The sequence below is a fragment of the Chlamydotis macqueenii genome, chromosome 12 (assembly GCF_036417535.1).
Source record: "Chlamydotis macqueenii isolate bChlMac1 chromosome 12, bChlMac1.mat, whole genome shotgun sequence".
Taxonomy (NCBI): domain Eukaryota; kingdom Metazoa; phylum Chordata; class Aves; order Otidiformes; family Otididae; genus Chlamydotis; species Chlamydotis macqueenii.
The window spans coordinates 22,487,567-22,513,500 of NC_141567.1; the positions used below are offsets into that span (position 1 = coordinate 22,487,567).

General features: G+C 40.2%; 1 protein-coding gene across 9 annotated transcripts in view; it reads right to left on the reverse strand.

The window, feature by feature from the left end:
* The window catches only part of TCF12 (transcription factor 12), a 172,966-nt gene that overhangs the window by 22,381 nt on the left and 124,651 nt on the right, over window positions 1-25,934 (reverse strand). For 7 of the 9 annotated variants that reach the window (XM_086757016.1, XM_086757015.1, XM_086757020.1 and 4 more), the window contains 5 exons: window positions 8,379-8,484; window positions 7,103-7,242; window positions 6,638-6,782; window positions 5,029-5,093; window positions 804-882 (listed from right to left, as the gene is read on the reverse strand). In XM_086757016.1, the coding sequence (XP_086613142.1) occupies window positions 804-882; window positions 5,029-5,093; window positions 6,638-6,782; window positions 7,103-7,242; window positions 8,379-8,484 (535 nt within the window). Of the gene's footprint in view, window positions 1-803; window positions 883-5,028; window positions 5,094-6,637; window positions 6,783-7,102; window positions 7,243-8,378; window positions 8,485-17,845; window positions 18,131-25,934 lie in introns of those variants that run through there. The other 2 variants (XM_086757022.1, XM_086757023.1) reach the window with 2 other exon arrangements.

The window sequence follows — 25,934 nt, forward strand, 5'->3', positions numbered from 1 at the left end:
CGTTAAATAATTTAACAAGTCACACAACAGGAAAGAACAGGGTTAACGTTACATCATCTTGCTTGTAATTCTAGTTCTTTGTTAAACAACAAATTTAAGTCAATGAAGCTTTCACAGTCCTCTCTATATGGAGAACAGCTGTTCAACTTTTACTAGACAGCTGAGGCCACAGTGTCTGTGAAAGCTGCACTACCCACTAATAGCTGCAGGCAGCTGCCCACAGTTCATCTCCGCGCTGGAATGCCGCTTCCCACATTCACGGTACAAACGCACAAAGCACAGGTGACAGAGGTGGCTGCAATACACAGCATTTATTTTGAAAAATGCCAGAAATTCTTCTCCCATAGAATGAAAGCATTCATGAAGGATATGAATGAAAAGCTACCCAGTGTAAAAACTGAATAGTCTCATGGCTGACTGTATTTTCATTAGAGGGAACACGCATCTGCTGTGTTTGTCACTGAAAGCTGACGCAGAGCTTGAATGGATAGCTTTTAGAAAAACCCCAGCCACATCACTCTTCTTTTTCTCCAGTGGTACAGATCTGTACAGATATCTTTACAGCTGTGATAGTACATGGCCATTCAATGTTTTCAAAGGTTCTAAGCCAGTTGCCAGGATTGAAGTGAATGCTCTTCACAAAACATTTAAGATTCTGGATTTATAAACTGGGCTTTAGTACAGGAAAAAAAAAAAAATACAGAAGTAATTACGCAAGGAAGCTATTGCTGATTTCACTGTGATTCCAAACAGGATTGTTTTCAAAACAACAAGCAAGTTACTGACAAATGGCTAGTCTCTACCTGTAAGAGGCGATGGCGATCCAACCGGCGTCGATGGATTTGATGGAAAACTACTGCTGGTATGATCAGGAGAATAAATCTAACAACAGACAAAAGATATTACGTATCAATACATGTCATAATACACAGTAAAAAAACCTAGCTATTCGGATTCCTTTTCATGCTTTTAATTGTCATTCTCGATGCTAGATTGATTACAAAACCAATTTGATCCTTCAGTCACAGCTCTGCTTTATTACACTCAAGGCTCTAAAAATGTCCAGAAAACTTTCATTTTCAAGCAGCTGTTGAAACAAGTACAGCCTGTATTTGATAGCGGCACAAGGATAACTGATCTTCCTTCTACTTTAACAGCAGCAGAAATTACAGCCTTTTTATCTTCGAAGGGGAATGAGATATGGAAGAGTTAACACTACACAGGTAATTATAACAAACAAAACTTCAGGAAAATGCAAAGGAATAATGACTTTCCAAACTTTAGAGAGAGAAAACATTTTAGCAGTCAACACATGTTATCTTCTAAAAACGAATCTTTCATAAAATATTAAGAAAGTATCCAGCTCTAGTTACTATTGGTACCTACTAAACTAAAACCATCTGAAATCTTGTTGCTCTTGCTATGTATGGTAGCACATACAATTTTTCTCTTATTTCTCTATCAGTTGCTCCCTTAAGATACTAAACCTCAACTTGCAACAATTAATTCCTTGCTATTAGTTAAAATGTCTTGATAGAAACAGAAGACATAATGCTTAAATCTGTAATTAAAACTTAAAAGTTTCAAGATTCTTGGAAAAATAGTTCTGTGAAGAGAATTCAATAGGTTTAGAGGCTGACCACGGACTTCAGAACATATTTTTATAGGTCATCAGTTCAAACTTGTTTTACTTGAGTAGAGACCAGGATTTGTTAACCATCAGATGGCAGTTAAAAAAAAATCTTCATTGGCAGTGTGGCAGCTGTCTCTTCACACAGACAATATGACATTTCAGCATTTAGCTACCAACAAACTGGGACTTGGTCAAGCTGTATATTGTATCTTCTGAACTGGCGAAACCAGGACCCCATAGACCATATGCTCCTTCCTGGTCTATCATACATCTTTAGAAAAGACTATCAGTTCCCTAATGGAAATGCGTCCTCCTTTTCCTACATGTTAGAAAGAAAATGTATTTAAAAGAACAAACCACCTCAGACCATTGTAGGAAATTCACGCATTGTACATCAGTGAAAAATAAATCTTGGGTGTCAGTATGGGAACTGGAGAGAGTTCCAGACAGCTAAGATACAGAAAATTAAAGCGAGGTCAGAACAAAGGCCACCAAGTTTCCTTTGAAACTGGGTTGTTTTCCACTGCCCTACCTGCTGATTTTCTTTTGCTGCATAGCAGGGAAAGCCTACGGTATACCAAAGCCCCAACTAAAAGATGCGGTCAGAACTCATTCTGCATGCGGTCCCTGGCCGCTGTACTGTTAAATGACCAATGATGAACAACCCTGACACCTTCTGCCAGGCTTAAACGGTAACATGACTCATTTTACTGCAACAAATGAGACTCCTCCTCCCATCAGTCATGGTCCATTCCAGCCAGCGGGGTGCCAATATGCCAGGGCCTAATGAAAAGGCTCTCGGACAAAAGCTGCACAATTGAGAGCCCGCAGAGCCAAACCTCAGAGCTGTTAGTCCAATTTTTTAAACACTACAGTGTACATTTCAGTTAGGCTTTGTTATGCTAATGTTATTGAGTCTAAAGCAACAAAGAAACTTAATTCATGAATTGCTTTTAGAAGTCAACTTCCCTACATTTTCTTTTCTTTTGTGAGGGGACCAGCGGCTATTTAACTACCCGGACAGTACAAAGGCCTTTACCCGAGTTCGGAGGTAGGAATCAAAACAGAAGTTATCACACAGAGGTCTGATATAATCAACAAAGTTAAACAGTCCTCCTGTTTGATCTCCTCTAAATTAAAGACCAAGTGTTTTGATTTGGCATTATGCAATGAAATAAACCAGATGTTTCTCCTGCCATATAACCCTCCATGGGCACGATCTTAAAGGGTTATTGTTTGGCAAATGTTCAGGGAAACACATTAGAAATGGCACGAATACCCAGATTTTCTTTTCTTTCTATCTATACTAGTTCATTATCCAAACTAATGCATAATCCACAGGGCTTTGGGAACTTTGTGTAAATACTTTCATGTACAATTCTCTTTCTTGCCTACCCTGAGATTAAGACCACAATTATCCAGGCTTAAACCTAAAATAAAAGAACCTTTGCAAATGTATTATCTGGCCTTACATGTTTAATCACATACTATTCTGTACGGTCTTTAATACCTAAACTGAAGAACAAATGTTGTATCCTCTGATGTTTCACACATGAAAGGCCTATTGTGAGATGTACATCAACAGAATCTTTGAACTAGAAATTCCTCTCAACAGTTGCAGCCGTAGCATTTAAAATCCCAACAGAAAGGCATATAGCATTGTCTTAGGGGAAAAAACAGAAGTCAAGACAGTTGCAGTATTTAAGTAGAACTTTGTTCAAACAGAAAAAAAAAAATCTTGGTTTACTAGCCATCAAAATCCATGTGCACTAGCTTCGCCTGCAGGAGAGACCACGTCCCTCCATGAGCAGCGCTCCTCGTCGAACAAGCGCGAGAAGCGTGCTGGGTGCGCGCGTGTTGCGGGGTGCAGGGGAAGCAGATGGATGAGGCGAGGGATTTGAAGTGTGCAGACTATGGCATGCACTGATAGAGCAGATGGAATGCATCACCATCAGCTATGACAGAAATGATTTATGGAATGACCTGGCTGCTCCTGCCAAGCAACAACACGGGATGACAGAAACAAGTTTCTATGACAACCAGAGCCCACCCACCAGTTAGATTAAACATTTCTGCCCTGAATTCCAGTCGCAATATATTTTAGAGTTTTTCCTCAAAACATCAGCCTGGTTTTCTCAGCTAGTGACTTGGGCAAAAATACCTGAAACTATGAGAAAATTATTTTAAAAATGAAGAGCAGTGGAAAATATCACAAAGTCCCACAGGTCTGACTCGCCAGAAATTTTGGTCAGGCTGCAGAACAGCAGACATCCTAATACATCTGCAGAGTAATGAACAGCCTGAAGTAAGCACTGCTATTTCTGGGGGTCAAAATGATCCCAGTTCTTTTCTGACAGGTCTCAAACAGACAAAAGGAGAGCGTTAACTGCCCTCTGGACTCCTGAATTGTTATCTCCTTGCTGAATCCCCAAAAGCAACAGGGACAACATTTTTCTCCTCAAAGCCAGTAGGTCAGAATTCTCCTACCCAATATGGACATTACAGACATTATCAGATCTGGTAATCTTTTAACATATGGCCCTCGGGGGGATGCAAGGGTAACAGGATCTGCACGAATACGCACGCTTGCATTCGCTGGTATGAGGTGCAGGATGCAGAATCCAACCCAGGAAGGGTCTTTGGGGGCTGCAGAGTAGTCATTTCTACCTTTTAAATCAGACCGAGTCTCCCTGTCTGCTACGTACAAGAAATACAAAGTGGTCCTCCAGGCACCACTCCTAACCCTGACATTTCTGCTACACTGTATGAATTACTGTTCTATAAAAATTACATCTGATTGTATTAATGCAAAAGTAACTGCTGTATGTGTACAAATGTAAACAGAGCTTTTAGTACACTGAAGATACTTGCAATGTTTTACATTATCTACATTCTTCCAGCAAGAGTTAAAAGCGTTTAAGCTGTATGCATATACAGCATTGCAGAGGTTGTTCCATGAATTAGAGCTATACACCACCACATTCGAAGTCTCTTGGTTTTATAAGGCCACTGAGAAAACACTTTAAACCTTGAGGCAGCATCTGCTCTAAGAATAACGTTGAAAATATTTTAACTATAGGAAAAAAAAAAATCCTAAAATTTTTACGATTATCTTTTACTTTGTCTAAACATCTAAACTATTCTGCCCTAAATTTTTCCATCATTGGAAAAAAAAAAAAGGAAGTCAGAATGTATCTTGTCTTCTACAAATAAAGGCATTTTCTATTTGTATTTATAGACATTTGTCTAGTATATGACACTGTAGCACAGTACATTATTTTAACTTCATACATGAAAACTCCTGATTTGATATTATAAAATGAATGCACACAAAAATAACAGATGCAATGATCAAAATGAGTCCTTCAGATCTGAATATTCTAACTGCTACTTACAGATGCCAATGCCTTTCCAAGTGCATCACCTGTCTGTGAGCTTCCAGCACCATTTCCTCTGTTTCCTGTAATGTGGAAAGCAAATCCAACGCTTATTTTTAAAGCTGAAATTTTATTTACTTTTATTATTTTATTCATCATATACAGCTGAGGAACCACTTTTTAAATGGATATTCTGAGGAAGTCAGTGTCAACAGGATCAGATCTCATTATACTTAAAAATGTAATTAAACCAATTAGATTTAAATTTAGATGCTCTCCTCTTTGAAGTCAAACACAGTATCACTGTGTTATCATTATATAGTATATCACCTATAACTTAAGGATCAACAAGTGAAAGCAGTCAGAAAAAAGACAAAAATTATTTTCTAGGATCACAGGATAATTTTAATGACATGTGAAAAGAAAATAAAAATCAGAAAATTGTATTATTGCAGCTTATTTCTAAACTGTTATCACTGAAGTGCTGCACGTTTCATTAGCTCTTAAAGCCAAATTCACTGAATAACTCCTTGTGTGTCTGCTTGCTCCCCTGCTCTAATTCCCCGTGTTGTACTCCCATCTTTATTTTAGAAAATCCCTGAAAAGCTCTTATCCATCAAGCTTTCTGTCACCCCTGCTCTTAGTTGCGTGTCAGCAGCTTTGCGTGCCCTTTTGCTCCACACGCCATCAAGCCAAGAGGAGGTCTGAAGCCCTGCCAATTGGAAACACAAAGGGCCTGAATCCTCTGAAATATCCGCTTTCCTGTACAAGACAGACCCTTTGAAAGTGAGCGTCCTTTCTCCAATTATCAACTTCTAATGCCAAAAAATTGTATTTCATGTGAACGTAAGCCATGCACATCAGAAATCCAAACCATGCAACACTCGTGGTTTCAAGTTTGTGGCAAACTTGGATTTTCCAGCCTGAATTTCCCATGCAGATTCATTAACTGGGATCCGTTTAAAGATCTGAGTGTAAAACATGTTCCCAAATCAAAGCCAATATGGTCACTCTAACTAAATTCCGCTTACTTAAAATGAAGGTAGGTGCAAATCCTACCAAACTGACAAGGGGCACCTACAAGCATTTAATTTCTACAGCTGTATCTTAAGATGTGCAAATATGTGCCAGGAATCCTGTATTTCATGCTTTCTAGGCATGAAAGAGACTAAACCAGTCACCACACTGGCTGCTCAGTAATCTCCAAATCAGTTAAGAGAGGAATTTACGATGCAGTTTATCAAGCTCCCCGAAGAAACAGTCTTCATGCCTTTCTCCTGCACAGTACCTTGGTGATACCGCCACTCTGAAAACTGCAACACAGCATCTACCTATATGAACGTGTACATTTACTAAACTACGGACGGATAACTGTCATTAAGTTAGATGGACACAATTCCTGAGCACAGGCTTGCTTGGCTGTGAAAGCAAATAAACCAGTAAGTCTTAATCTGACTGCAAAACAATGTGCCTCATCTCAGCCATTCTGAGGACTGAAGTGTCACAGTGGTGCGGTACCCCTGATCTACCAGCATCTCATAAATTAAGCATTCCTGATTTTGTGCGTCATGCAGCCCTAAAGTTCACTTTCTTCTAAAATTTTTAAAAAGCAGCAAGAACTTTTTACCCAGAATATTATCTGATCCGTTCACAGGTGGAGTGTGTGAGGCAGCTACATAAGGTGAACTGCTGGTACTGCCACGGTGGAAGCTAGACATTGGAGGAAGACTGGCATTTATATCTGTAGGTGAGACTGAATGTGGGGGATAGCTCTAGAGATAAGAGAAACAGACATAAGACATTAAGCAGTCTTCAAACAAATGTTGACATTTTAAGATACCAAATATACAACACCCAGCTCTTTATTAAAGAAAGGGATCCATCCATCCTCTGAACAGACCACTATACAGCCACAGATTTTTATTTCTACAACAGACATCAATAAAAGGACATAAATCCACTACAGTAAGTTTGTGCTTTCTGACACCTGGGTTTTTAACTACATACATGAGCAGCAAACAAGAAATGAATTCCTGTAAGTCAGACCTCCATAGGCAAGTACACATACATTACTCTGTGCTGCGTATCTTACCAAACGGTCGTGTGTGTGCAGGCTGCCGTAACTGCCAGACTGGGACATGTGGGAAGAGGAGCCTCCCAGCATCCCACCATAGCCGGGCTGGCTCATGCCGTTGGATGAACTCCAGAGGTCAGAAGAATTGTGGGTCCCATCTGGTTTTTTTTTATGTTTTAATAAAAAAGAAAACAAGCAAAATAAGTTTAAGGAAGAGGAGTACCGAGTTCTACTTTCCTTCACAAAATTATTTTAAAAGAATACAAAATTCAGCTACTCAGACTAACATCAGCAGGGAAATGGTGACCAGCTTATACCGCATCTTCTATTTTCACGCCACCGCACTGTTGCTATATTTATTAAAAAACCCAAAAAAACCAACAGAGGCTTTATAGCTGAAATACAATCCAGCCACAGCTGAGAAAATACCAAGTACTTCTTGCTAATTACACAGACCTTCACAGTAAGGCCAGATTTATATCAAGAGGGCTGATAAAAATTCCAGACCGAAAGAAATAATAAAAAAGTGGGTGGACGGGATAGAAGTTTGGCTAAGCAGAGCTCATAATAAACATACAGTGCAAAACATCTATTAACCTAAAATGAGCAATTTATAGTCTAAAATACCATAGTACCATAAAAATATAAAAGCATTTCATAATAGCAGATTTAAGTCACTGAAATTACTATATTACATAAGCCTTAACCCCGTTTGTCAATGCAGTTTTCCTTCTGTAGCACAAACTGCAGTGCTCTGTAAATTCCCGTACTCTGAGACCGTGCTTTCAATATGTTCCAAAACCTCATCAGGCTACAGTACGAGCTAATTGTATGACGTGAGGCTGAGGAAATGAATTCTGCTCTCGTTTTGTTCAATGCAAAACCCCCCTTTTTTGGCATGCTAGATATACAAGCATTTGAGAACTTAAGACTGTTAGCTGATATTGTACAGTCAAATTCCAGAACAGTCAAGAAACCCTCACCTCATTTTTCTCTATCACTCCAGTGTGCTGCTCTGAAGCCCCTACAAATCAAACGATGGGGGAATCTGTCCATCTGGCCTGGTGTATAATCCCCTTAAATTTCAGTCAGCAATTAATGTCAGGAGAAAAACTTTAAATCAACAGACAGCTCCCTTCATCTAACTGTTTTAAAAGTATGTAAAACTCAAACACGGGGCTCTAGCGTTACCTTTAGGCTTTCTCATTCATTCAGTACAGCAGTGGCTAACTGCAGATTTCTGCCCTAAAGGACAAGTGACACCTACCCATGTATTTAAAATCGTTTTACTCACCTTGCATAAAGAAAGTGCTAGCAAACATACTGCTTGGCGGCTTAGGAGACGGGTAACTTGGAGATTCTCTGTTGAAATCATCAGAACTCGGGGACGGTGCATACACCTAAATATTGGAGAGCAATAAAAGCAGGTTAGTCATATTTGGGTGTCGTGCATTAAAAACATTCATAACAGAACACAGACACAGAGAGAAAGCACAAGTAAAAAAAAGAACAGTGTAGCAAGCTGCAGCATTTGTTGCCCTTGTTTTATTTGCTTTTTAGCAAGTTGCCACAGTACAGAGGAACTACAGTACAACGATCCTAACAACACGCTTTCTGGTGTGCCAACTCAGCCAGGTGGCCTGATAAAAGCCTGAATGCTGATTTTGCTTTCTAAGTGCATGACTCGCACAGACTTGTTGCTCAAGATAAAAAAAGCAAGATAAAACAACTGGGCCTCAAACAAATTTTATTTTAAAACAACTGTATGCCTGTTTGAATATTTAATTAGCTGGCATCTCAACAATCAGAAAGAAAAAGAACATCCAGTGACAACTGAAAAGATTTTAAAGCAACCATTGTATCATCCATTCAGAAGCTTGCACGCCTTTGTACAGTCATCAAAAATACATGTAATGCACGTCCTGAGGAATAATCTTAAAACTGCGGCACCGAGCAAATTATTTTCACACTGGCCTAGCATTAAAGAAAACCAGCATCATTCTTTTGTTCAGTGTAACATCACACTGGAATGACCACTCTCAGCTTGCAAACAACAAATTTTCTGAACAAGTTAAAAACTGTAAGATGCCAAATTAATACAATGATTAGAAGCCTTTCACTGCAGTGACTCTAAGAAAAAATATAAAGCATATTCGGGAATAAGTAGGTGACATCAACAAAGTCCATATTCACAGACTCAAGGACTCTACCCACGACGTCAGACATTCTAAGCAACGCTCTTTCTTCATAACAGTGTTTGGGTCAATATACTGAATGTTGCAATATGACTAGTGGATGTTAAAAGAAAAATCTTAAAAAAAACCCCACACCAAAACAGGCAAATTAACAAATATGGCAGCAAATAATAGAAAAAAGTAACATTGAAACTAGGGTGCCTTTTTGCTTCCCAGTAAAAAATGCAGTCTTTTTATTTTGTAATTGTTCACCTTACTTTTAGAGACATAAGGCTTCACAAATGCATCCATTAAGAATAAATCTAAAACTTACATAATGCAACTGGCCAAGTGCACCTTGCCCTAAAATTCAAAAGTTAACATCTTTATCCCTTCTTACGCAAACAGAGGCACACGCATGTTTCTACAGCGTTCACATCTCTCCCTCCTCTTTCTGGGATGTTGTTTACCAAGCAAGAGAAAGGCAGGGAAAACCCAGCCGGCCAACTGAAAAGCATCAGTTCCCTCAAAGGGAGCCATTGTTCTCCCGCAGGGCAACTGTTCCGATAGGGATATTTGGAAAGTGAAGCGGGCAAGCCCCACCAACACCGCTCCTCCCTGCTCCCAACCCTCTTCTAGCCCGCTGAGGTCAGACCAAGTGGCTGGGCATGTGCCTGCCGACAGCGCTCTGCTCTCGCAGGGACTGATTCAAAGACTCGCTCTCCATCAACGGAATTTCAATAAAATCTATCAAACCACGGCACGATGGAAGCAGGACAAGGGCACAAGGAACGACGCCAGCGCAGAGCTGTCGATTCGAGCCATGTAACGAGACCAGCAGCAGGTAAAAAGACACCTGATAAAAAGGAGTCAAGTGGGAACCTTATGACTTTTAGTTGCCTGTTTGTTTCAACGTTCTTTTTTTATCAAAATAAAGGAATGTTTTTTAGGAAAGCAAGCCTTTCGGGGAGCTTTTGTTCGGTATTTTACTTGCAGATTTTCAATTTACAGAATAAATGTAAAACAGAGATGCTTCCCCAACATGAGTGACAGAATGACAATACGTTACAAGCAACATTAACAGTACATATGTATTTTCTATATATGATGAATGCACGTCTATCTCGTGCCTCAGACATATTTTAACAGAAACGTCACTCTGTCAAATTGTAAATACTCACGCTCATAAGACTGCAAGCATATTACCCAAAACTGGGCTTCATTTACAAGTTCTCCGTGGTGCAAAATAACATGGCATATGCTATAGCTGATGGATAATCTATCACTGTCGCAGGACAGCAGTGGAAACAAAGCTTTACGGCGTTTAGCACTGCCACGGAGATGTACACTGATTAATGCAAAATCGTCTACAATGGCGAATTATACCTCCTTTAAACGGTAACGTTATCCATGAGATTTGTAAACACAAGCTTCAGCCTGAAATTTTAACATTTTATGCAATTAGGTGATTTATAAAAACTCATTAAACACTATGTCAAAAGGGAAATTAAACTGAGAAACTCCTACAACCGTATCGTTTAGATACATATGTACAAGTCATTAACATAATAAAAATGTTATGAATTATATTAACGTAAAAGGGACCCTTCCAAACAGCTACATTAAAGTCCTAGCACAGACACATAACTTTATATAGTTTCTGCTTGTTTTGGTATCTTAACTATAGCTTGCAAAAACATAGCTGCAATGTTATGAAGCTGCACTTGTGCCAGTCTAGATTCTTCAGATCAAAGGGTTCTTGCGGCAAAACACAACTGATGTGGTCTCAAAGACTTCATTAACTCCAGATGTGGGGAAATAGCCAGCCAATTCCACAAAAGGAGCAAGTCTCTTTTAGTTACAATCAGAACTACCCACAAATTAAAACCAGGCCTCTGATGTCATCTGATCACCTGCAGATGAGCGCCAGGTTTTTTTTTCTGGTTAATGACCTAATCATATTTTTTGTCTGTTAGTACAAACAAAGTTTAAAAGCAAAGGAGAGAATTTAGTAAGATTACCCTGAAGTCCCTGAGATGCAAAATACAAAGGTTTTCAATAAGAGTTGATAAAAAAAAAAAAAAAAAAAGATGAAATTTTATTTTTCAGTCAGGAAGTGACGTATTGGGGCGACTCGTTTGTTCTCTGCAAAAGCCCCGCGTGCACTAGGACCCCTCTCCAGCAAAACGCAGCCTCTGTGGCTGCTGGCCCGCAGGCGGCTCGCGTGGCTGCGCAGCAGCTCCCTGCTCTGTGTCCTCGTTAAAGGGCTTTCTCTTCTGCAACAGCTGAGTGAGGCAGTTTATAAATATGACGTGGCTGCTCAAGACAGCCTCTTTCGCTATTAAACCGATAACAGTTTCATCCAGGAGGCATCAAACCAGTTTTTCCCAGCCGACGTTCCCGCTAAGACAGGGATTGCTGTTAAAAGGTCATTCTGCCTGCAGTCTCCTTGAAGAGGGTTGTCTCCAGCAGGTAGAAGAGGAGCCCATCTTCTAATCCCCTTAAACGCACTGCGCCTGAAGGCATCGGATGTGTCTCCATGCTGACAAGCAAAACACTCGCCGATTATGAATGGGAAACTCCCTTCCGATAAAGGCACGCCAAAACCAGTTTTTTTTACATCTCTTACCAAGTGGAGGACTTGACTTTTTTGGAGCTGTGCTAGAATACACATCAATCCTACAGCCGCAGTGCTTCTGAAGGGTAGGCAGCCTCCGCAGAGGGAAGGACCACAAACGAGTTGCAAAGGACATCAAGTCAGAGACTCACGGCGGTCTCTTCCACACCCTGAACTGGTTTATGTTTCTCTGGTGGGAAAGGCAGGATGACAACTAAGATATTTTTTGAGGAGCAGTGGTGGGAGCTGACTTCAGAACAGAGCTGAGAAGACGTTATCTGTACTACATCAGGTTTAAGCAAAACAAACGCATCATCCAGATCTGAAATCTGCCCTGGTGATTAACATACATAACAAACACTATCACGAAAGTTGCACGGACCCAATATATCAAAAACATATCAAAGGGTTACATAGTGTGCTTCCGTTTACTAACACCAGTGCCAATACCAACATTAATTTGAAGATCGGGGTTTACAAAATTTTGGGCTAGTAAAACTTCCAAGTCTCATTCTGTAAGTGCATTTAATAAATATAACACTTAGAGTCCTCCTGCTGGCATACTTCCTCTCAGGCAATTTTCCTGTTTCAAATTCTTAAATATTTATTAAAGTTTAATATTAATGTTAAAAGCAGATTAAAAAATGGCAATGAAGCAACCAAACCTTACCGGGGATGAGCTCATGCTATCTCAAGACCAAGGCTGCCATCACACATACTGTTTATGGAATTGTGAATTACGTTACTCATTTAAGCCTAGTTAATAACAATTCTTGGAAGTTCCTGAAAATATTTATCAGGCTGCTGGAGACAATTTTTTTTTTAACCAGTAGAGATGGATAACCTATTCTGTAGATTGTAAACTCTGCAGAGTAGCCTATCTACATTCCATCAGCATCAGTCATGCAGTAAGCAAGTGTGCACTGATGAATGATTTGTACATGTGGCAAAATTTTACAGTGTATTATCTGCAGGTTTTGTGGCAAAAGCTAATTCTGCTGAAAGGCAGCTCTAGGAAAAAGAAACTTGTTTTCATGTTTATTATATTTCTGACGAAATCATGCACTAAAACTTCAGGAACATAGAATAATAAGTACAGTTTTCCATGCTCCTCTTTACAGCGAGTCAGATGCCACCAAAAAAAAACCAACCCAAACCAACCAACCAACCCACCCCACCCTAAATTCTTGTTTAGTTGATATTTAAGCAAGATGATAAAATTAAGAGCGCCAGTACACAAAACCAGTATACCATATCCTCAATCATACTTTTTATTTCCAATACCAGGTGCAAAGGTTCATACATTTTAAAAACTCTTCTCACCACTTGTAATGAAAATAATACACTTCTTAAAGAGAACAGAGCATCAGTCTTGCTGTAAATCCAACCATTATTTTTAAGGACGGTATAAAATTCAAACTCCTTGAGGTAGCTAAACCGAATTCCATCTTAAATAAATGTTTATGCAGTTTAGGCATGCTGTACATGCCTATTTGGGTATTTTTGAAATGCAGAACCCCACTGCAACGATACATAGCACAAACACTTCCCAGCTTCTTCCATAGTAAATGGCCATTTTGAAGTCATGCTAAAAAGTGATAGTAAGCTAACCAAAAATCCCAAATTCAGCATATGGAAACTTTTTAGTCTGTTCTTTAGATATTATTTTATTTTTTAAATTGTCATGTGAGGCAAAGAGGGGAGGAAAAAGAAGATAAGGCAGCAGGAACAACACCAGAAAGAAAGACGCATATATAGTGCTTGAATAACATTTTATTTCCTAAGCAAAATCTCTTCCCCACATTCTTCAAACTACACGGTTACTAAAGGAAGCCTACGACTAAGTCTTCAACAATTCCTGATTAAACTCAGATTTTAGGAAAACAAAACCCAGAGAAGCTGAAAGTAATCAGGCTGTTTCTTAACCTGCCCCTATGTTTCAGCAGGCTGTTCTCGCTGCGGTAGGAATCCCCATCACCAGTACCGACCACAGGAAGATGGAGTAGTGGATACAACGCCGTCTTCTCCATTTGCTTCTCTCTCCTCTGAACTCACTAGCACTCTCAGTGTCTGCACCCCCAACACAGACTATTGTATTTCTGCAAACGGACTTCAACACTCACGTGATTATGAACGCAAACGCACTGAGCGAGCAGGGGTGTGTTACTCTCTGCTGCTCGCATTTTGAGAAATATAGATTTGTCCAACACCGCACCTGATCCCATCCCTGGCTGCTCTCATTTGCCCAAGGAAACGGACATAACCTTCACTTTAAAGCATCAATAAGGCTTGTTGCAGACAAGACGCCCTTCTGGCAGGGGACCGCTGCTCAGCAGATTGGCGGTTCAACCCAGCGGAGTGGAGCAGGGAAAACTCTTTTGGGCTGACGCATTGTAACTCATCTTTTTCAGTGGGATGGGGGAGGAAAGAGAAGGGTGAGAAACAGGAAAAAAAAATATCCATCTGACCAGTGTTTACTACCTCTCTTTATTCAATGTCCGCAGTCACGTACCCCTAGAGATTTTCCAGATGATCTTATATTTGTCCTGACTTACAAATGTTAGCTTTGACCTTGTCTAAGTTGCTGTGAGCAGCATATGGCACAGAGCAGCTTTAATTGTACTTCCCCCCGTACACGTACCGCCCCACCGCTAATAAAAGCGGAATTGGATCGTTCTCTTTAGCACCTGGTTGCTCCAAAATGTACAAACTGAAAGCATTTTACATTGATGTGAAAAGACTCAGTGCATTATTTATCGCACAGCAGCTACAGCGAGGCGTGCTACGGTGTCATGTAGGCACTAGCAGCATTATTAGTACATTTCTCTGCTGTAACTGAGAGCCATGGCTGCACGACAGGCGTTCCCTCCACTAAAACACACCCAGACACACACACCCGCACGTCTGTGTGTATTTATCCATCTACACACATGTACACACACATGTATGCACAGAGGGACATGTTTACAAATAGCCTTTTATTCTCTCAAAATTCTCAAGAAAAAAAAAATTCTTAAAAAAATCCCAATATAAGCTATTTACCAAAAAATAAATCACAAAGCACTCCGTATATGCAATCTATACCTCTCTGCTGATTTTTCCCTCTCCTTTAAAACAGGCATTGTAGAAATCTACTGTGAAAGATGCGGTAACTCCACTTTCAAAAAGGGGCTCAATAAAATCTCAGCCTATGCTGCGAAAAACAAGTATTTATTCCGTAATAAAAAATACTCACACATAGACTGGTGTATCAAATTAACACATATAATGCACAGAATATAACAGTAATGTGTAATATATTAACAAATTTATGGAATAGTACTCATAGGTAATATTAAAATATATAACCAATACTCTTCCCCAAGATTATTTATTTTGGTGATAACTGAAACATTACTCTATTGTCATCTATATAAAAATAATTCTACAGTACATTTAGAAAAAAACAATTTATTTCTAACCTTGTAGGTAAACTGAAAAAAGTGGAAATTTTTAAAGTCTAAATGCAGAAAGAAGATAAAACTTCTATTACTTCAATATTTTTGTGCTACTGCATTTTATAAAATTTAAATGAGAAGGCCACAGTGAATGAAGAGGTTGGCTCAATTATTTATTAGTTTAAAAAAGAATAAAGTCAAAATGTTTTAAAAGTTTAATTTAAATTTGTGCTGTTATTTCTACCTAAACATTTTTCAGCTTTTTTTTTTTAAATGGGGGTTAGCTGTTTTGATTTTGGGGGTCTATAGCATAGCTCTTGAATGAAAGGGAAAAAAAGGTAAAACTTTAAAGATAGAGGCAATTTTAAACTTTTTTTTTTTAAAAAGCTCTATATTGAAAGTTTTTAAGTCTTCAATAAACTGAGAATATTTTCTATATATCAACAGGTGAAGGACAAAAAAAAAAAAAAAAGACAGGCTGAATCTTCTAGTTCAGTGCAAGTGCTTTGTTTTCTTTAAGAAACAGATTAAGATCTTCTTTCTTTTTAATTTGGTGAGAATTGTTGAAATTTTTTTTTTATAACACCCATTACACATCATGGTGAAATGCCACTTCTAATCAAGGGTTTTGTATTAAAACGCTGCTTTTCATTTTCATCCATCCCTCCTAAAACATACAGAAATAATAAAAAAAAAAAAATTAACTTCTTCTACTAGTAAAACCCCCCCGACTCAACTTTAGAGCTTGCAATTTATGTGCCAGTGCACACACAACCATCTATTGAGCTGCTCAGATACTTATTTTTTAGCTTAATATGAAGCTTTCTTCTGGCTTACAAATTTCAGAAGTCGAAAAGAACGAAACATTTAATAAAAAGTTTAAAATACAAATTTTCTACATGTCCTTTCCACCTGCTTTGTGTGTAAATAAATCAGATTTTATATATGTGAGCAGGTATCAAGAATGTCAATATCCAAATCTACAATAGTAATCTAAATAAAAATCTCAGACTCAAACAATGAGTTACACGCTACCAGTGACTAATTGACCAAACAGTACGAACAATAAGGCATCAAAATGAGGGTATGTACTGTTCTCTCATAATGGAAAGGTTCTTACAAAGATTTGGCATGCACACCAAGACGCGTGCTTCAAAACCTGTAATGCAAAACCCAGCCCCCCCAACTTCACACATCCTCCTTCTGTACATTTAAGTTAGTAATTTAGTACAACTTGCAGAATTCCTAGGAGAGAAAATGCTAAAAGCCAGAGAGACAGGGAAAAAAATAAATAAATAAAACCTTAGGCAACATGATATAGGTTCATCATATGATTTGTCATCTATTTACTAACTCTTCAAGCTCATAAAGGTCACCTCTGACCCGTAACAGGCACATGCTATCAATTTTCAAGCCATGCTCTCCTACAGTACCAGCACTTCCATCCACAATATGCCTGGAAATACTTAATAAGATCAAAGCCTTTTTTCCTGCTACAAGAACAAAGAGAAATGTTGTAATAGAGTGATCTGTGCTCTAGAAAGAATAAAATCCAAACTCCATGCAAGTCATATTCCCCTCGCTTCAGGGGTATTGTATAGTTAATTTCACTTAAGTCTTATATATATCTCCACATAAAACTTCAAACAGATTGGTTCAGCCTAGAAGCAGACATGAAAGAAAAATAATTTCATATTGGAACGACAGCTGGCATTTGGAGCACAGGAAATGAAACAGACCGAGTGCTCGCCCTCCCCGCCCCGCCTGCTCCCCCGCGTCTCTGCTGCCACCCCAGCAGCTCGTACGCGGGTCCGAGCGAGCACGGGGACCCACGCTTCGGTCACTGGTGGACAAAACTCTCGGCAGAAAGTTGACTGGCGACGGCAAAGCTCGCACGGGCCCCACGAGAGGAGAAAACAGCAGTCACAAAACCAGCCCGCAGAGCAGAGGTGTCGGCGTCTCCCTTTTCCCTATTTAATATAATTTCTATAACGGAAGAAAGCCAAAACCGCACACAACAAAAACACACTACAAAAAACGACGCTGTGTTACGGTTAAAAAACTATTACACGCCGATTTTTATACACAAAAATCAGAACTGTTGTCGTATGAAGTTAAAAATTCGAAGTACCAACCACGAAACTGAAATATCAATTTCTGGAAAGTTTGAACACAGAGAAGAGTCCTGATTTTTTTCCGGAATCTGCATCCTCCCCCCCATCCCCGGGGGCCGCGGCGGTACCCCGACCGTTTCCAAACCCCGCGAGTTGGAACGGGCGGCCCCGGGCGAGGCGAGGCGGCTACCGGTCGCCGCCTTCCTCCGGCCGCCCGGCGCGTTACCGGCGGGACGGCGGGCACCGGGGGAGCTGCACCGGCTGCCGTGCCCTCCCGCGGAGATCTCAAAAAACCCCCAAAACCCCGACCCAAACCCCAACCGCGGCGCGGGACTGGCGTGGGGGACGGACAGCCCCGCGCTGCGAACTTGCGCCTCGCAGGCAGCAGCTCCCGAACAAAGGCGGCCGGCCGCCCTTACCGTCTTGCCGTTGTAGTAGTACATGAGGGAGTTGCTGCCCACCCCGGGGACGGGGTACGCGCAGTACATGGCGAGGCTGGCGGCGGGCCGGGCTGAAGTGCACCGCCTCTCTCCACGACATCCACCCGCCCGCGCCGCCCGCGCACATGGGCCGAGCGCCGCCACAGCGACTTATGCAAAGCAGGGCGGAACCATCTCCGGCCGGGCGCGGGGGTAGGGCGCGCAGCCCGCGTTCACCCGAGCCGCCGAGGGAGTGCCCCCGCGCCCCTTCCCCGCCTGCTTTCGGTCGCAACGGCACCGCAGCGCTGCGGGCAGCCGAGGCGGTGCCTGACGGGGCTCCCGGCACGCGGCCATCTCCCTCCGCACGAAGTTGCTCCCGAGTCGGGCGGCCGCCGCGGCGGGGCCGGGGGGGGGGCGGCGGGAGCAGGCCGCAGGGCGGGAAGCAGGCCGCAGGCCGCCTGCTCGCAGCGGGAACGGGCCACCCCGACGGGTGCGACCCCGGCACCCACACACCATGCTGGGCTTACAAAAGAACCAAAAAACCAAAACAACAAAAAACCCACTCGTGTAAATACTGTCATTTTATGGAATCGACCCAAACCCACCTTTCACACAGGGTATACCAAGTACGACGGCTCTTTGTCAACATGAGCCCAGACTCCCTTGATATGAAAAAAAGCAGTTCTGTGCCCATGTAAGAAAGGGAAAAGTAGAAGGGACGCTGGGGAAACAACCCCAGCAACTTTGTCACATCACAAAAATGTGAGTTATACAATACAGCAATCAGACCACAGTTCCAGCACAAAAACCCCTCAGTATTTGCACACTGTCTATGGCTGGTAAGTCGTTCTGCTGGCTTCACTGAACATTAACTCTTAATGACGTGGACATTTTTTATTTTCTAGACGTGAATGCAGTCGGTTATTAACAGAGCTCCTGACAAGTCAGATACAGATTTCAATCCAGGAGAAAAAAGGTTAAAGCAAAATCACTTTTCTCCACCTCTAACAGTGTCAACTGCCAATGCTGTGAATTCTCCCTGCCCCTCTCCTGACAAAAGCAGGAAAATACTTCAGGATAAGGGAAGATGTGGGCAAATTTCAATTCAGGAATTTACAGGGAAAGCAAGCAAGTTACAGAAATTTGGTTCATTCTCCCGAGCACCTTGTGCATCAGTGAAAGCTTCTGAACTAAAAAGATCCAGAAAGGTGACTACAAATTGACTACAGCAGGATGTAGTAGTAGTACAGTATGGTCATGTAGAAGTCTGAGTCTTCTATATAACGTCCATTATCTCAGAACATAACTAGTGTAATGTCTGTAAAAATACAGAATATCCACATACTGACAAACAGTCACACCTCCAGTTTCAAACACTTTTTCAATGAACTCTTCCAGTCAATTATGAGACTACTGTGCTCACAGTATGTTGGCAAACACATCATCAGCCTAAGAGCAGTTGCATTTTTAGTGCAAGTCAAACTACACATCCAGAACTACTGAACTATGCAGTAGAGGTAATGATATCTGAACGGAACTCCTCTCCAATACAAAAGGCGCAGCGGCAGCAGCTGCAAAAAAGAACATCACTGTACTTCAGACTATTAAATCGCCAGGCCCACAGAGCGACTTGCGGCCTCCTTCTTCCCCCAGGGACCACAAAGACCCATTTCAGTCCCTGGAGAGTCCGTAAGAAGCTTTGATTTGCAGCTAACAATGCCATTCCTTAAAGCTTCTCACTAACGTTCAGGACTCTACAGATGAGATATGTTAAAAGATCTTCAGATCTTTGCATGTGCTACTTCTCGCAGTGCACTAGATTGAAATCACTGATTCAGACTCACGTACAACTTAGGAAAAAAACCCCAAACACTGGAAAAGGCACTTGGCAGCTTGCAAAAGTTGAAAAAGTAAGAGAACTCTTTTTTTTTTTTTCCTGAAATAATTGAAGCACACAAACTTTTAAATAATTTAAAATACTTCCAAGGTAACTAGAGGTCAACATAGATGTAACTACTACTGTGCCTCCTCCATGCACACATGCTCAGTTTTCAAAATGGTTGTATTTGAGATGAAAAGCACGATCAAGCCCTCCTCTCAAACAATAAGCATTATTCACCCGTATTACAAGCAATTGGAAAAACATTAAAACACACTGCAGAAAAAACCCCGCAACTTCACTGTGTAGCATTGGGAGAGGGGCTGCTCCGCATTACGACTGCCCTATGTAACCAAAAATATACAGGTAATATTAACTGGTAATATTTACTAACACAATTAACACTTATCAGTACAGGGAAATCATTGACATTGTTCACCACCACGTGGGTAAAACAGCAACAACATGACCAATAACAGTGAGCAACGCCCCTGGAAATGCTGTCTGTTTGTAGACAAACTAGTTTAAAGACTGGTAGCTCCATAATGAGTCAATAAATGAATTTGCTCCTGAGTTACTTCCCCACAAATCAAAAGGATAACAACTTCATTTTTCCGAGAAGGGAATTAATTGTCGTACCCTCAGTTACATCAGTGGGAATAAAATCTTAGTGTACAATACTTAACATTTATGACTGTATCTGCCCTACATTTACTGCATGAAAACATTTTTTCTCCCAGGACATTTACTACATTGATTCACCTTACAGGATGAAAGCATCGTTCCATCAAGCACATCCGACTTTAACTCAGAGAAGCTACTTTCACCAGAACAGATAAAAAATAAACCTAAAATGGAAGAATTTGAAAGACTGCTCAAGAAAATGCAGTGTTGTTACCAGTAACTCTGTATTTGCAGGAACTACTACCAGATAGCTATTCCAAAAGCTCCCAAAGTCCAAAGTAAGTTTTTGTTTTGTGGTTGCAATCTTTATAATCTCCATTTAAGCCAAGCAACAGCTGCTCTGAAATTTGTTTTCTTAAGAGAGTCATGTTACAGTGAAATGAATCATAGCTGGATCAGCGATACGGTACTGGGTACAGTTGTTTACTCCTTTTTCCTTGGTGACAAGTCAAGGGTTAATCTTATGACTCAGCCTGACAAAACAAGTCAGCTGGAGACAGGGCCAATTTTTTAAACTTGATTTCAGACAGACATGCCGTCAGCAGAGGAGCACTGAACTGACATGCACTTTGTAGCCCAAATTATTTCCACTCATGATCCTGTACTGTGTGTCAAAAACAATAAACTGCCTGTTTCTAAAGTATGTAAAGAGATTATGAAAGCTGATGCAGAGCAAAATACAGACCTAATAATAAACCAACCTACCTACCTGCTGCAGAATATTTTCAAAGATCGTTTTACCACTAAGAGATTTTGTGAATGAAATACACGTTCTCCCTGAAAACAAACTTTTATGTGAAATACATTTTTGTCCAACTTGTCAGAGCCACAAAGCAAATACACAGTAAACATATGTAACCCATCACTTGAATTTATACAAGATAAACCTAATTTCTTCAGATCACTGAAAATTCTACCATATGAAAGATAATTATGTAACTGTCCCAACAGATGAGAGCCATCCTCTGGTCAAACGAATTCCACAAGAAGACTGAAATATCCAAATACTTTGAAAAGGTTATTGCTTTTTTTTTTTACCACAGTTTTGTTATTTTTAATGGGTCTGTTCAAGAAAAGCAACTGTGATGTGTAAACCAAAGTATCATGAGTTTCCTGGCGGAGAGTGGGCTTCAGTCCTGTTGAAAAAATGGTAACTCGGGGAGAGCCCAAACCTGCTTTTGACAGGGATACCAATTCTGTAATTCTCACTAATTTCCATTTCTTAGGGCCTAGGTTAACTTGCTATCTCTGGAAATAAGACAAAGGCAACTGCCCTAAAAGTCTCTCCTTTCCTCCCTACTCTGTCCAAGGTTGGAACTTCTTATCAGTTTCAACCATATGCAACGGAGGAACAGAAGTTTCAAAGCGATTAAGTTCTTACCCGTTCTCAAAAAACTGGAGCCTGAGCAGCAGAGACAGACCCCAACTGATGCCCCACTGAAGTAAAGGCAAGAAATGGGGAATAGAGGATGAAAGACAAATTCACAGAAAATTAGTCCAACACTGAACAACCTATTGCTAATTAAAATACACATAGGAACTCTGAGCTGCTTCTCTTGCAACAATCCAGAAGAAAAAATTCTAAGCTTCTTAGAACTCCCAACATAACTTATTGTAAAACCAAACATGTATGATTGTGAACTATAGCAAAGGCTAGAGTTAGAATCATCGATAAAAGATGCCATGAACATCGTGCATAATGTAGCTGGTAGGATAGCCAAGATTTCAAGCCTTTAAGAAACAAACCTGGCTGTGTTAAGGGGAAAACACATTGCCTACTATACTCTATTTAATTCACCAGTTAAGTAAACGTTAATTTATTTTAAAATCCTGTAAGTATAGCCTTCTGTTGTTAACCAACCACTCGCACGCTGTTCAGCAGAGAGAGCTGACTAACTTAGGGAAGACAATTTAAATAACACAGTGGACAAATTTGATAGGCAAAACCTCTACAATATCCAAAGGAAGATGTCTTAAACAAACCCATTTACTCATCTATAAAAGAGCTAAAATAGTTTGGCAGTTTTCCCACTCAAAACATTTGTCTTTAACTTCACATTTAACATTCACGTTACTATAACCAGGGAAGAGAGGACAGTTTGGAGGGCTAGAGAACAAATACTAATGAAATGGGGATCAATTGCTACCCATTGCTTTTACCTAGCAGTATTACAAGGTACCGGGGGATAACATTACCAGGTTTGAGGGGAGGGGGATGGCTTTGGGTTTTTTGTTGTTGATTGGTTTGAATTTTGTTCTGTTGGCTAGTTTGTTTTTGTGTGTGTGTGGTTTTTTGTTTTTTTTTTTTTTTTTTGTTTTGTTTTGTTTTTAAATCTAGTTATCTATGACAAAGGTAAAAAAGAAAGACTTTTTTTTTTTTTAACTGGAAACTACCACTAGGAATATTTTTCTTTCAGTAGTTTTCCAAATAATATTGAATTTCAGATATTTTAAGATTTTACATAAATATTTTACTGGAATGGAAAGAATGAGGAAAAAAGTGCTGTATATCACATTCCTTAGAATCAAACACAGAACAATTTATTTGAGGAAGTTTTAAAACTTGTTTCAAAATCTTTCAGATACAACTTTGATAGGATATCACTCAAATTCAGAAAGTTCTATTATTTTGCTGAAAAGCACTTAAGGTTTGAAAGCCTCTATATGAAGGTCTTAACTACTCATATCTGCATTTAAAAGTAAACAAACACGTTTATTATCCTGAGGCAATAAATTATTCCAACACAAGCCAGATAATCATAATCCCAAATGTGCTAAAAACCTACCCAACCTAAAAACGTGTTTAGATCTTAAAAGGATTTTAAAACCTGAAATAAATTAGCAAGGCGGCACTACTGAAACTTGCAGAAGACTATCTGAATTACAAATCTTTCCACATCAACTCAATATGGCCAAGAAAATTAATGTGAAAAATTAAAAAGTGATTAAGGGGTCCCTCTGCTGGTCCCGCCTCAACATCATTTCACTTTTTCACTCCACCGGAGTACAATGTGGTTTTCACTCTCTCCCCTCCCCAAACCGAGCAGCTACACCTGCACTTGTGTGATCTCCCCGTAGGTGGCTCCACAGCCAAAATCTGAGCCCAGCCCAACGCACCAAGGCTGCACGGGAAGGGATGCTGCAACTTTGTCTCGGAGCTTCAGAAGATTGCACGTCCAAAGGGACAGAGCTCGTTGCGCCTTACAAGATTTCCGTACATCCACCCTTCTTCTGTACTCTAACTCCCTGCTTGGAAAAATTCATTTGCAAATGAAGCTGAGTGACCTACCAAAAGCCAAAGGAGTGATCCTTCTGTCGTCCAGTTAGGAATCCACCTACTACTTCGCTACAGAAAGAAAGGACGCTAACAACTAATCCCAGCTATCAGTGCAGATGGTATGAAATCCCATCGCTAAATCTCCAAGACTGTACAAGTTGCCTTCTTTATGTCTTGACATCACAAGAAACGCTGTGGCACTAAAACAAGGTATAATTCCATTCAGTTTCTTCACTTCAGTGTGTAAAGACACATCTTCATCTGCAATTTCATTTAAAGATCATGCAGTGCTTTAATTTCAGTACCATTCTTTTGAAAAGGCAAGCAGTTTTGTATTGCCCTTTTCTGACAACCTGCCTGATGTCTGGGCTCAGCAAGCAACTGAAAGGAAACCTCTGAGTTCAACAGCACGTAAAATCTAGCATCCCAATGTTGCTTACGACTTTCCCAGCTGATTTCAGGGTTTATAAAAGCCTTCTCACCAAAACCACGACTACTAGCAAGCAAAAGATATTCAGAAACAGTCTTCAAAAAAGCTTTTATCCTTATCTATTGTTACAAAACATCACCCTAATTTATGGCAATGGACACACTAATCTTTGAGGTAAAGCAGAAGTGGCAGCAATTCCATGTAACTTCTCCCTAAATTACATGAGCTGCAGTTCGGCCATGTTATTTTTTTTTCAGATAACAGTTTTAGAACTATGCACAGATTTAAGGTTCTTTTAAGCAGATCTACACTCTAATTTAAGAGCATCGAATATGCTTGTTCTGATACGTTGTGAAAACTTCAAAAGTAAAGTACCTCCAGTAAAATCCAAACACAGAGAAATAATTTGACATCATTATCTATCCCTCATAGATGTATAAGCAGGAGCTTCAGAGACTTCTCAGTTAAGCAGCCTCACAACAGTTCACAGGATAGATAGTCTGGGAGAACAACCTGACTGCAATTTAAAAAATGCTATTAAGAGAGGGTTACTTAACTACCTTCACCCTAATTCAGTGGGAACGCGACCTGAGCTCTCACAGCAGGACTTTGCAGTGGACTGCTTAGTTGTTTAATGGCAGCTAACTGTTCTCCTATCGCAGGGAACGGGTGGGATGCTATCATCTGAGATTACTGCTGTTTCCAGACAGATTGCAAATAAAGGCCGTGATGAAAAAAACCCTACGATGATCTAACCAGAAAACCAAGTCTTTTTCTTGGTTTGAAATGAAATCTCAAAGAAATACTTTAACTTGGTTTGTAACATAATTTAGGAGTTGAATGGTTTATAGACTTGCCTTTTGTTCAAGCTCAGAGATGAACACAGAGCTTAAAACGGAGTACAGAGCAAGTCCCTAAAAACTTCATCCTTTGAATCAAGTGACCAAAGAATGAGCATAAAGCAGAAGGGAAGACGGAAAACTGACTCATGAGGAAGAAAGGGCCAGTTCTGCATTGCATTATCCATAAGGATTTATTTGCTCAGTTTTGTTCTTTAAAATTGCCCTCTAAAACACAATACAGCATCAGAGGCAAGGCTCAGGCTGTCTGGGAGAGTGTTAGATACTAAAGACGAGAATGACAGCTGAATGTATCACTGGACTGTGCAAGGCAATTCAGAACAGCTTTGAACAAACTAAACGCTGCTTTTTACATTTTGACACTATTTCTGGCCAGTGGGAACAAATCTTACCAAAAAAAAAAAAAAAAAAAGAGTCCCAGCAGAAAGTCAGTTAAACACAACATCACAGTCAATTAATCATGGCACAAAATATCCACATCCACCCAGGATGCTCCAAAGTTTTCATTCACAGCCACAGACTTCACAGAAGCATTCCAAGGATGTTGCTTTACACCAGGCTACTTCAATGCACATCAAACTTGCTAACACTGAGGATAGTTCTCTAAAGAAAGTCCACTCAGTGTGCTGAAAGTCGTATTATTTTTTAATACAATCTAAACGTTACAGTCTCAAAAACTAGGTTTCAGATAAGCGCTTAGAGAACTGCATCCTTTCCACTCCACCATTTCCATTAATCTCCTTGCACCCTTTGGGAGGGAGGGGGGAAAGAGGGAGCACAGAAGGGAGTAAGATCGATTATTTTTCCTTTGGTACCATTGGTATCATTATGAGACATCTCTTGAAATACATTCCCAAGCTCAGTCTTATGTTTGGGAGGTAGTTCTATGCATGCAAACCAAGTTTTCTCTAGCTTTGCTTCATAAAGAGTTCTTGCAATAAATTAGCACCCATGTGCTA